Genomic DNA, 12,350 nt, shown 5'->3' with positions numbered 1-12,350 from the left:
AACAGAGCTGGGGCTCCCTGCTGGCCGCCCGTGGTGGCACTTGGTCTCTTCTGTAATGCATGGCATCCTCACTTCCAGGCTATGCTCCAACAGGCTCTAGGTAACAAGAATAGTTTGTTGTTGTTGTTGTTGTTAGTATCCTTTCGGCTTCACAGAACTCCCTTCTTGCAAAGCAGGATGAGTGTTAAGACTTTGATTTGACAACCATCCAAGTGCTTATCCACTGAGGAGTGGTGAGGCCTTGCCCCAAGTTGCCTTCTCTGGGAATATATAGTTCACTAAAGTTACTCTTGTTTATTGTTATGTCTGAGCTTGGCTCTTGCTTAATTTTATTAAGAACAGGGTGTAAGATATATTAGACCTGTTCCAGATTAATTCATTTCAAGCTGGTATCTCTGTTTGGCACCAAATGTCTAGTATGCCTCTACTTCCGGGTTAAGCACATCCTCAGAAATGTTGTCCATTAAGAAAATGTATCTTTGCTTTTCCTTAATACAAAATGGGCCTTTCAACCCATTTGTCATTAGTCAAGGTCAGTGATAAATGAATCCAGCATCATGGGTCCAATTTTTTATGAGCAGTTTCTGTGTTCTATTCCAGTTTACTCTGTATTGGTCAGAATTGGGAATGTGCAAGGGGGCTTGAATAAATAAATGAAAAATTTCCCCTTGTGACCAGGAAAACACATCTGATGGTTTTATTGAAGTACAATGCCAAGTTAGTTTTAGGGTATGGTATCTGTATGTCACTGGAGTAATCCCACTACTTTCATTTTATAGGTGGGCCTCTTGGGAAGAACTGGATCAGGGAAAAGTACTTTGTTGTCAGCATTTTTGAGACTGCTAAACACTGAAGGAGAAATCCAGATTGATGGTGTGTCTTGGGATTCAATAACTTTGCAACAGTGGAGGAGAGCATTTGGAGTGATACCACAGGTGAGCCTAAAAAAAGGAACTAAATTACATGTTTACTATTATTTGACACTTATACTCAGGAACTTCACATTTCCTTGCAAAATATAGCCACATGTATTGCTGTCTTTTTTTCTGCAATGCAGTCATTTAATAGGCAGAAAAATTGTCTCTACCATTGTGAAATTCTCTGTGATGTGCAGTTATTGAAATATTAACAGTTTTGATAGTGTTTGCCAGAAGACACAATCCACAGCTGGAGCACAGTGGCTTTTGTTTTCATCAGTTTTTTCCCCCAGCTTCAGCAACTGAACTCCAAGTTAGCACTCACAGCAGGTTGAGAAATACTCTGCAAGACATAAAAGATGCTGTTGAAATAACAAACTCTTGGAAGCATGAAGTGGTGGAATTGAAAATAGAAAGTGTAATGATTGTTTTTTGTTCTTTGAATAGGCTGAACCACGTCAGTTTAATCTGTAGTGGTTTTTTTTTTTCTTTTAAATGTCACTCTTTGATTTGGGTCACAAAGGATCTCTAGCCTCACTGGCTTACTGTCATTCTATGTACATTATTTGTGCAAGAAGACTTTTTGCATATGAGAGAAGGAGCAGCAGTTCCCGGTTTAAAATTATCTGTTATCTACATGGACATGCAGGAATATCCTTAATAGGACCAAATCTGAGAGGCATTTGCAGTATTTCTACTGGAATTTGCTCTCATCTCTATGGATGTATTCAGTTTTACTTATCGTTTTCTTCCCTGGCACAGAATCCACTCCACTACCATGGTTCTTTTTAACAATTCTCTACTTTTCACACAAAATTAAAATGCCAGGAGCATCTCCAGGTAGATTGACTATAAATCTAGACAGAGAAAAAAGTTTGTAATTCTTGATAGATTAACTTTAGGGAACACTTGCTCCTTTCAGCTCACGAGGCACTAAATATTCTAACTGTGAGACTGACATTTTTAGTCCATTTGTCTAGACTTTGCCATGTTGCCAGATCCTTGATCCTGGTTGGGGTTTTGAAAAACAGTGTTATTTCTTCAGAAAGAAAAAAGGGTTTGTCAGATGGTCTAAAGATAAACAGACACTGAAAATACTAGTATCCCAAGGTGATAGCAGTAGGCAAAAGAAGAATGTTGAAGAACACGGAGTAAAATTTGGTTGTCTGAGAAGTGTTGTTGTTCAGTTTAATCTAAGTCTTCTGGTCCCATTTTTAACTAACAACAATAAAGTTTTTTGTTTTTTGTTGCTGTTCTTGTTCACACAAACACACCCTTTTGAATAAGCAGAGCTCTAAAAAATAGCTTCAATTTCACTGGGAATCCTTTAGTTAATCTGCCATGTGGTACAGCGGTTTTCATTTTGTTGTGTGCTCTATTTAGGATCTTAAACATGTAAAACCTGGAGAACAGGCAATAATTTACCTTACCTTTCTGTCAAAGTGGATCTTCCAAACTTCCCTGTCATTTTCTCTCTCCTGCAGCTCCTAGCTTTATGTAAACTAAACAAGAAATACTTTCAGATGGGCTTCCCAAAAATGAGTGATGATGCCAATGCCATTTACTCTGGCTTCTGGGACTGTCCCCCAGTATCACAGGGTATTTGTAGACAGAATGTACTATTCTACAGTGACTACTTGAGAACACTGAGTGAATGCCCACAAAACAGAGAAAGAGGTTGAACTCCTCATATATTTTTGACATCTAAACCAAGAGATGCTTTTATTTTCCTAACCTTTCTTTGAAATTTAAAATTAAGTATTTTTTTTTTCTTTCCTGGAGTCTGAACTTTAAAAAGAAAGAAAGAACTTAAAATCCAAGGAAAGCTATTTTTGTTTGCTTTTCCATCTTTTTATGTTTCCATCTTTCTGACCTTACAAGGGCATAGTTCCCTGAGATCTCTGACATTGAGACATCAAGGATCTCTGGGTCAATTGGTCACTTGTTTTCAGATACATGAAAAGGGAACTTTGAACAAGGAACTTTCTCTTCTTCCTCATAGTGATCCTGAGACATCAGCTGTTGAATCACAAGATGGCATTAGTTTTGATTACTTCTTGCAATTTTTTTTATAGTATTCCTGCCTGCAGCTAGAAAGCAATCTTGGGGGAGGCATCAGCCTTATAGACAGGATTCTGTGTGCATTTCAAGGGTAGAGCCTCCTTCAATTTGTTCCTCTCAACTTTAAGGGCATGTAAAGCTCCAATTACAAGTTTAAAAGTCTGCAGTATTCTGAGGTGACAACTAGGCCTGTTCTTGCTAGGAGACTTTGTGATCCAAAAATGATGCATGTCCACACATGCATCCACTGAGTTGGGATGTCTTTTGCAGTGGGGATATGAGATGGGGTCAAAACAAGTGTCTGCAGATCTGAACAATGAAATTGGGAGTGCAGCAGTTATCATTCAGTTTAATAATTATTAAACACTTTCTGTATGCTTAACATTATATTAGCTGCTGCGGATTCTGTAGTTACAAAAATATATAAATAATGAAATTGGGGTTGCAGCAGTTATCATTCAGTTTAATAATTATTAAACTCCTTCTGTATGCTTATTATATTAGCTGCTGTGGATTCTGTAGTCATATAAAAATATAAATAGGATTGATCCTTCACCTGCCACCATCAGGTGATAGTCCAGCCTGTGAGCTTCTAATGAGATGCTCAGAATTACACCTGTTTACTTAAGTCAGGGATCAGAGAAAGAAAGAATATAACCAAAATGCTGAATTAAATATAGAGAATTAATTATAATCATGGATCAAGGGCTGGGCTATCCAGGGTGTTCTGTGGGTAATTATGAAGGAGAGAATCCTGGTCCACAAACGCTGTTGTTGCTGGTTCTATGTCACTATGCCCATTGCTGTGCCCCTGATTTCTTCTTGCTTGAGTGTATGAAGTAGCTTCTTTTCTCTTTATCTTCTTCCTCACTTCCCCTTGATATATCCTGCACACATTAAAGCAGCATTCTGCTTTTGTGCTTTGCCAAGTCAAAAACTTTTTAGGACATTCCCTCCTTCACTGTTTTAAGATCCAGATTCTTGCTTCTGGCATTTGGTCTCTCTTAGTCAGTCCCTGTCCAACCTTGCTGGTCAGATTCACTACTCTTACCACCAATGCATTCTTATGCTTCTGTCAAGCTGGACTTACTGTTGCATGAAAGCCCACTTTTTTCTCTCCTCTCCTCTGTTCACATACTTCCTCTGAGAAGGTCTCCCATCGCCATAGTCATGTTGGCATCTCAAATGCTCAACTCTGTCAAAGGGCCTTTTCTGACCCCTGACTCTAACCCTAGCACTCCACTCCCACATCCCAATCCCATATGGAATTTATACACCTCTCTTGGCCCTTCTGATATACTTTGTATTAGAATTACCTGTGTAATTGTTTAATTTCCCCCTCAGTATTGTGAGCAAACACTTTGCAGGCACTCTAGTTAAGGAAACAAGATTTAAGCAAACAAACAAACAAAAATCAACATTTGAATCAGACTAGAAAAAAGAATATAGTAACAATGGTAAGTTAAACATTTTCTTACTAATTTTTCTATCTCATATATAGCACATAACACCATATCTTGCATGGTAGGAATTCAATACACATTGTTTTGTGCTAAGTTACCTTATCTCTTTTACAAGGGATCAGGGTTCTACCAGCAGGCTTTACTAGCTGTGTAATCTTAGGCAAGTTATTTAATTTCTCTGTACCTCAGTTTCTTTATTTGTAAAATGGGTATAATGATGGTAGTAAGTGCATCATTGATTTGTTGTGAGATTAAATGAGTTAATACATGCAAAGTACTTAAAATATTCTCTAGCACATAGTAAGTATAATATTCTGGGTTTTGGTGGTTATTATTATTTATAGTTCTTTGAGGACAGGGGATCTTGGCCCCTTCATCTTTGTATTGGATTGGAGGTATATGCTATCCAAAAGAACAAATGAGTATGGACACTTTCAGGAAGAAGGTGAACATTAGGGTAGGTCATGAAGTTTGCACGTTTTGGAGAGGCTGGGGATGGGGGTGGTTTTTAGAGGATATTCTAGAATTCCAGCAGGGAGATTGTGAACAAGTTCCAAAATGGGAACTAGAAGGGGTTGATGGGGAGGGGAACAGAGAAGGTCACATGTTGGAAAGTATCAGGAGAAAGAGGGAAAGACTCAACAAGTACTTACATGGTCCAGTGAGGAACAGGTTTACTCTTCTAGAGGTAGGAAGAGAATACAAAGGGCTGGCAGAGGAGTTGGCTGCTGCTGGCAGCTGTTGGAGAATGGACTTCAGGTTGGCTGAATGAGAAGTATGGAGATGGGTTAAGAAGGTCTGCTGCTGTGATGTGATAAGAGCCTGGAATTAAAATGAGGACTGTAGGGGTGGAATTCAAGGGAGAAGAGAATAACTAGTATGAAAATACATATAGCACAATTTTACTATATCTGAGCCTAAAAATTTGAAAATTTTCATAATGTGGTCAGAACTAGAAAACAGTTTCTTTTATGGTATCTCTGATAAAGTAAAAAGTACAGTAAAAAAAATCATAGTATAAATATGTTGTGATGGAAACAATTTGAACATCCTGCATGTAATCATTTACATACAAATAAATGATATCTACATTACTGTTATAGAATTATTCTCTATTTTTATAAGCCTGAAATATTTTTGATTAAGGAACACTTTATTCACCTGGTTCTAATTAATATATATTATTAAAGACAAAGAAATGCGTATTTTAAAGCATTCTGTAATGCAACTTTAGGATCTTGATCTGTTCAAGTTGGATAGATTTTTTTTCGTGTGTGTGTTGTGTTGATTCTTTTTTCTTTAATATATGTATATATTTTTATTGAGATTGTTCAGATACCATACAACTATCCAAAGATCCAAAGTGTACAATCAGTTGCCCATGTCAACACCATACAGCTGTGCATCCATCAACACAATTATTTTTTTTTTCAATTTTTAGAACATTTTCACTACTCCAGAAAAGAAATAAAGACCAAAAAACAGGAAACTCAGATCCTCTCATACCCCTAACCACGCCCCCTCCTCCGTTATTGATTCATAGTTTTGGTATAGTACATTTGTTACTGTTGATGAAAGAATATAAAAATACTACTAACTGTAGTATATAGTTTGCAATAGGTATATATTTTTTCCCTATAGGCCTCTCTATTATTAACTTCTAGTTATAGTGTCATATATTTGTTCTAGTTAGTGAGAGAGATTTCTAATATTTGTATAGTTAATCACGGACATTGTCCATCACAAGATTCACTGTTTTATACAGTCCCATCTTTTAACCTCCAACTTTCCTTCTGGTGACATATGTGACTCTGAGCTTACCCTTTCCACCACCTTCACACACCTTTTAGCACTGTTAGTTATTCTCATTACATGCTACCATCACCCCTGTCCATTTCCAAATATTTAAGTTCACCCTAGTTGAACATTCTGCTCATAATAAGGAACTGCTCCCCATTCTTTAGCCTCATTCTATATCCTGGTAACTTAAATTTCATGTCTATGAGTTTACATATTATAATTAGTTCATGTCAGTGAGACCCTGCAATATCTGTCCTTATGTGTCTGTCTTATTTCACTCAATATAGTGCCCTCAAGGTTTCTTCATCAACCCATTTCTTTTAAGATGGTTTTGTTCAAGCACTATACATTCCATCCTAAGTAAACAATCGTTGGTTCTCCATATAGTAATGTATTTATGTATTGAGCACCATCGCCACTCTCTATATAAGGACATTTCTTCCACAGAGATGGAGGAAGAGTCAAAGAAGGCAGAGAGGCAAAAGAAAAAGGCAAGAGAAAGAGAGAAAAACAAACAAACAAACAAACAAACAAAAACTTGATAGCTAGAAACTGACAAAAGGAAAGACAGCATTAACCTAAAGTAGAATAAGGAGTCAGACAACATCATCAATGCCAGGAGTCCCATACCACTCCCGTATTCATCGCCCCCCCCATATGCATTTAGCTTTGCTATATTGCTTTTGTTACATTAAAGGAAGCATAATACAATGTTTCTGTTAATTCTAGCCTCTAGTTTGCATTGATTGTATTTTCCCCCCAATCCCACCCTATTTTTAACACCTTGCAATGTTTACATTCATTTGTTCTACCTCATGTAAAAACATATTTGTACCTTTTATTACAATCATTGAACACCCTAGGTTTCCCTGAGTTGCACAGTCCCAGTCTTTCATCTTTTGTTCTGGTGTCCCACATGATCCCAGCCTTCCTCTTTCAACCATACTCACAGTCACCTTTGTTCAGTGTACTTACATTGCTGTGCTACTATCTCCCAAAATTGTTTTCCAGACCTCTCACTCCTGTCTTTTCCTTTCTGTCTGCAGTGCTTCCTTTAGTGTTTCCTGTAGAGCAGGTTTCTTGTTCACAAACTCAGTCATTGTCTGTTTGTCAGAGAATATTTTAAGCTCTCCCTCATATCTGAAGGATAGTTTTGCTGGATATAGGATTCTTGGTTGGTGGCTTTTCTCTTTCAGTATCTTAAATATATCACTCCACTTCCTTCTTGCCTCCATGGTTTCTATTGAGAAATCCACACATAGTCTTATCAAGCTTCCTTTGTATGTGATAGATCGTTTCTCTCTTGCTGCTTTCAGGATTCTCTCTCTATCTTTGATGTTTGATAATCTGATTATTAAGTGTCTTGGCATAGGCCTATTCAGATCTATTCTGTTTGGGGTACGCTGCACTTCTTCGATCCGTAATTTTGTGTCTTTCATAAGAGATGGGAAATTTTCATGGATTATTTCCTCTATTATTGCTTCTTCCCCTTTTCCCTTCTCTTCTCCTTCTGGGACACCAATGACATGTAAATTCTTGCTTTTTGTTTTGTCTTTAAATTCCCAGAGACGTTGCTCATATTTTTCCATTCTTTTCTCTATCTGGTCTTTCGTGTGTAGGCTTTCAGGTGCCTTGTTCTCCAGTTCCTGAGTGTTTTCTTCTGCCTCTTGAGATCTGTTGTTGTATGTTTCTGGTGTGTCTTTCATCTCTTGTGCTGTGCCTTTCATTTCCATAGATTGCCAGCTGGTTTTTTGAACTTTCAGTTTCTACCTTATGTATGTCCTGTGTTTTCATTATATGCTTCCTCTCTTTTGCCATATCTTCCCTAAACCTTTTGAATTGACTTATTATTAGTTGTTTCAATTCCTGCATCACAGTTGAAGTGCAAGTTTGTTCCCCTGACCAGGCCATAACCTCATTTGTCTTGGTGTAGGTTGTAGTTTTCTGTTGTCTAGGCATGGTTTCCTTGGTTACCCCAATCAGGTGTCCCCAGACCAGAAGGGGCTAAGGTTCCAGAAGGAAGAAATATTCAGTATCTGGTTTCCCCGAGGGTGTGTCTTAGAAAATTGGTACACCCTCTGATGCCTCCGGTCACTGTGCTTTTCTGCCCAGCAGGTGGCACCTGTTAGCCTATAATTCTTGACTGGTGTGAGAAGGTGTGGCTCTTTTACCCCAAGTACTGAATGAAAGGCAGGTAGTAGAGCTGGGCCCCACCCCTTTCCTCTTAGAGAAGATAGATGCCCTAGGGGGAGGTCATTAGCATTTCAATGGTCTCTCTTTGCCTGTGCTATACCCTTGTCTGGGTCTCAGAACTGGGAACTGAAAATGGCTGAGGCTTTCTCCACTGAGCTGAAAAAGGAACAGAGAGTCCCCTTCAGAGCTAGTCCGAGGTGACCCTCTGTCTCTCCAAGGTCAATTGTCAGCCAAAGCCTCTGTCTGCTTGTTGGGGATTTGTACCTCCTAGTGAGCAGTTCACACTCACTAATTAAAACCCCAGTTGGAGCTCAGCTGAGCTATATTTGCTTGCTGGGAGAAAGCTTCTCTCTGGCACCACAAGGCTTTGTAGCTCGGGCTGTGGGGGAGGGGTCTCCCGATTTGAATCTGCAGGTTTTACTTACAGATTTTTACTGTGATCTCGGGCATTCCTCCCAATTCAGGTTGGTGTATGATGAATAGACGGTCACATTTGTCCCCCTGAAGTTATTCTGGATTATTTACTAGTTGTTTCTGTTTTTTTTTAGTTGTTCCAGGGGGACTACTTAGCTTCCACTCCTCTCTATGCCGCCATCTTAGATCCCTGGATAGATTTTTAATGTAAAGATTTAACTTACAAGAAAACTTTGTAGAATTTTCCAGAAAGAGAGTTCAGAGTCACAGTGATGCTTATAAATATTTGGGCTACATTTTAATTGAACTATATATATATTTCCCTTCTGGGCCAGAACAAAACAGCACTATATGCTTAAGGATAAAGAGTCCTTCCTCCTCTTTATTTAATTGTTATTACATTCAGTCACCACAGTAGCCCTATTGCTTTTTTGCTTTTCACTTGAGATCCAAGCTAAACATAATGCCTGTTGCAGGTATCTGCAGCCAGCTCTCTAAGCACTCCACGAAGGCTCAACAATTTCCACTGAGTAGGGAAGGCAGCTTCAGGAAAGAGATTAGTCACGAATTTCTCTTTATACCATAGTGACATTAAATAAATACCAAGTATTTGCACATCTTAACTTTCCTACTTGTGAACAATTGCATAAAAGGGGGATACAGGATCTTTTGATATACAGTTTCAGGTGTATTTTTTTGCTGCACAAACATTCAGTCTGACACTGTCACGGTGGCCAAACCATGTAACTTCTCAGGGCTTTGGCTGTTTCATTTGTAAACCAGGGAAGAGGACTTAAATGACCTCCAAGGATCTTTTGGCTTTACAGATGAGTTTGTGAAAAAGTTCAAACAGTTTGGAAAAGAAATCTAAGAACCTAATGTCCCCCCTGATAATAATAGAGTGCCAGATAATATTTATAAGACAGAAATGGAATATCTGATTAATAGTATGAAATTGAATTCTAACTGAACCAATTTGTTCAGTTAATTTTTCTTTAAAATTAAAGGAGTACTGACGTCATTATTTTAATGCTAGAACATGGACTGTGAACAAAAGACCTAGAGAATTTCTGAATGGTATCAAATCCACCACACCTAAAACTTTTAGATGTCTAATTTCAGCAAACAGCTTTCTTCCTTCATATTTTAAATTCGTATCTATTTTAAATATAATTAATTTTATAGAATATATAAATATGCATTTAATATACATTCTATATAAATTATTAGGCTATTATGAGAAAAGATTAGGCATGTCATTTCTTAAGAAGTTATAAACAAAGATCAAAGTTTTAATAGATTGTTAGTAGATTGTTAGTATTACTCCTTTAAAGATGATGAATTTCAGCAACTGTTCTTCCAGAAGGAAGAAAAATAACATGTGCTGGACCCTGTCTATAATTATTTAAAATACTTTTAGTTTTTATCAGCTCATTCATTCAATCTTGCAACACTTATTGAAAAAATGCTATGTACAAAGCCCTGTGCTAAGCACAAGTGTACATAGCAAAGTTATAGTCTAGTAGGAGAAATGGACATTAAAAACAAAATACTCACAAATTCATATATAATTTTAATATTCACTATAAGCTATGAAAATCAAATACAGATGCCATGAGACCATTTATCAGGGGAATTTCTTTGGTTTTCAGGATCAAGAAAGATGCCCCTGAGAAAGTGAGATTTAATTTGAGACCTGAAGGATTTAGTAGTTTGCCAGAAGAATGTAAGGGATAAGATTCTCAGGCAGAGGGAAGAAATTGCCTGAAGAAAATGAGGCAACAAAGAGTATCTCTGTTGGAGAAAGTGTTGGAGGAAGTGAAAGAAAGCCAGTGAGGTGGGAGTAAAAAAGTGAAGAAGTGAAGAAGGGCACTAACTGCACCAGAAGTGGAAGGGGATAAAACACAAAGGTTCTTGTAGGCCATCTTAAGGCTTTTACATTTTACCCCAAGTGTAATGGAGAGCCATTGAAGTGTTTTTTAAAGGTTAATGACCTAGTTCGATTTATAACTGTAAACTGCTTTGACTGCTAAATGAAAATGGACTGGAAGGGAGACCAGGGTGAAAGGGAAGAAATCAATTAGGAGGCTTGGCAGTGGTCCAGAGAGAGAGAGATGTTGTTGTCTTGGACTATGTAGTGGCAATAGATATAGAAAGGTAGAGAGATTTGAGGTATATTTGGGGAAAACAATCTGCAGGACTGGTGACTGACTAAATTTGGGTGAGTCAGGAAGAAGGGTAAGTCATGGATGACTCCTGGGGTTCTTGAATTAAAGTCAGAAAGATACCATATACTGAGATGGGGAAGCCTAGAGGTAGAGTTGACTTGAGAACACTGGGGATCATGTTTGTGGACGTATCTATCAGGCCAGAACTGCATCACTAGGGCATCTTTGCAAGCCACATTGCCTTTAATAACTGCTTTGTCTGTTGTGATGCTGTAATACCTTTGGCCCCCACCCACCCACAGTCCTCCAGGATGATGACATTGTTCCACTTTGTCCAAACTCAACCGTTTCTCTATGCTGTTCTGCTGGATGTGTGAGTCTCCTGTAGCCCATGTGAAATCCATCAGCCCCTGTCCTGAGGAGGAAGAGGAAGCTAATCTCATCATTCACAGTGCAGGGACCAAGCCAATTGCCAGAGGGGTAGAGCGCACCTTGAAGAATATTCTGCTGAGCGCTGATGGGCTCTTCACAGACCCATTGGGCTGCTCCTGCCCCACCTGTAATGTCACCTGAGCTCCAGATTGGAAAAAACTTGTTCTTGTAGGACTTGAAGCAGTTTGCTGTGGTGGTGAGGGGCACTAGTTTGGAGACAAACACCCGTGAATTTGAATTACAGCTTTACTGTCCAGTAGCTGAGAGACCTTGGGCAAGTCACTTACCTTCTCCCAGCCACAATTTATTCATGTATAAAAATAGGCTCTACCTCGTTAGGCTGGCATGAAGATGAACACGTGTAAAGAATTTGTCTCAGGGCCTGGAACATGGTAAATCTGTTATAACTGGGAGCTCAGTGTGCCAGCTTCGTCCTTTCCAGTGAGATATCTTGTCTGAAGCATGTAGTATGCTGTCCAAAGCTTTTTACATAAAGGACCACAGCATAAAAAGAAAAAAAGAAAGACCAATAAATTGCAAAATCTCATTTGCAAGTCTTTGAACTTTAGGTACTACAGAAACCCAATTGCTTAAATAATGACTTGACAAGTTCTCACAGCCACTTCTCATTTAATTCTCTTTAGTTTGTCAGAATTCTCACAATAAAGCCTTTGTGCCCTTTGTCTGTTCTCTTCAGCTTATTTGGACATATTTGGACATTACTTTCATTTACTTGGAAGCTTGGAGGAGGATGCACAAATATATTCTTCATATATGTACATATAAACACATACATATATATATAATTTTATGTTTTAAAAAATCTTCATAGCATATCTACTTCTGTAAAGCAATGTAGACACCCTCATGTGCTTTATAATGGTAAGAAGGTGCTTTTTTTT

The 12,350-nt window shown here is 38.2% G+C and overlaps 1 protein-coding gene across 1 annotated transcript in view; it reads left to right on the top strand.

The window, feature by feature from the left end:
- Window positions 1-12,350, top strand: part of CFTR (CF transmembrane conductance regulator) — a 193,250-nt gene that overhangs the window by 166,729 nt on the left and 14,171 nt on the right. Inside the window, exon 23 of the mRNA XM_037836310.1 lies at window positions 780-935. Within this exon, the coding sequence (XP_037692238.1) occupies window positions 780-935 (156 nt within the window). The remainder of the gene's footprint in view (window positions 1-779; window positions 936-12,350) is intronic.

Source organism: Choloepus didactylus, chromosome 5 (genome assembly GCF_015220235.1).
Source record: "Choloepus didactylus isolate mChoDid1 chromosome 5, mChoDid1.pri, whole genome shotgun sequence".
Lineage (NCBI taxonomy): Eukaryota > Metazoa > Chordata > Mammalia > Pilosa > Megalonychidae > Choloepus > Choloepus didactylus.
Note: the sequence above shows the minus strand (reverse complement) of the source record. Positions and strands in the feature narration are given on the sequence as shown.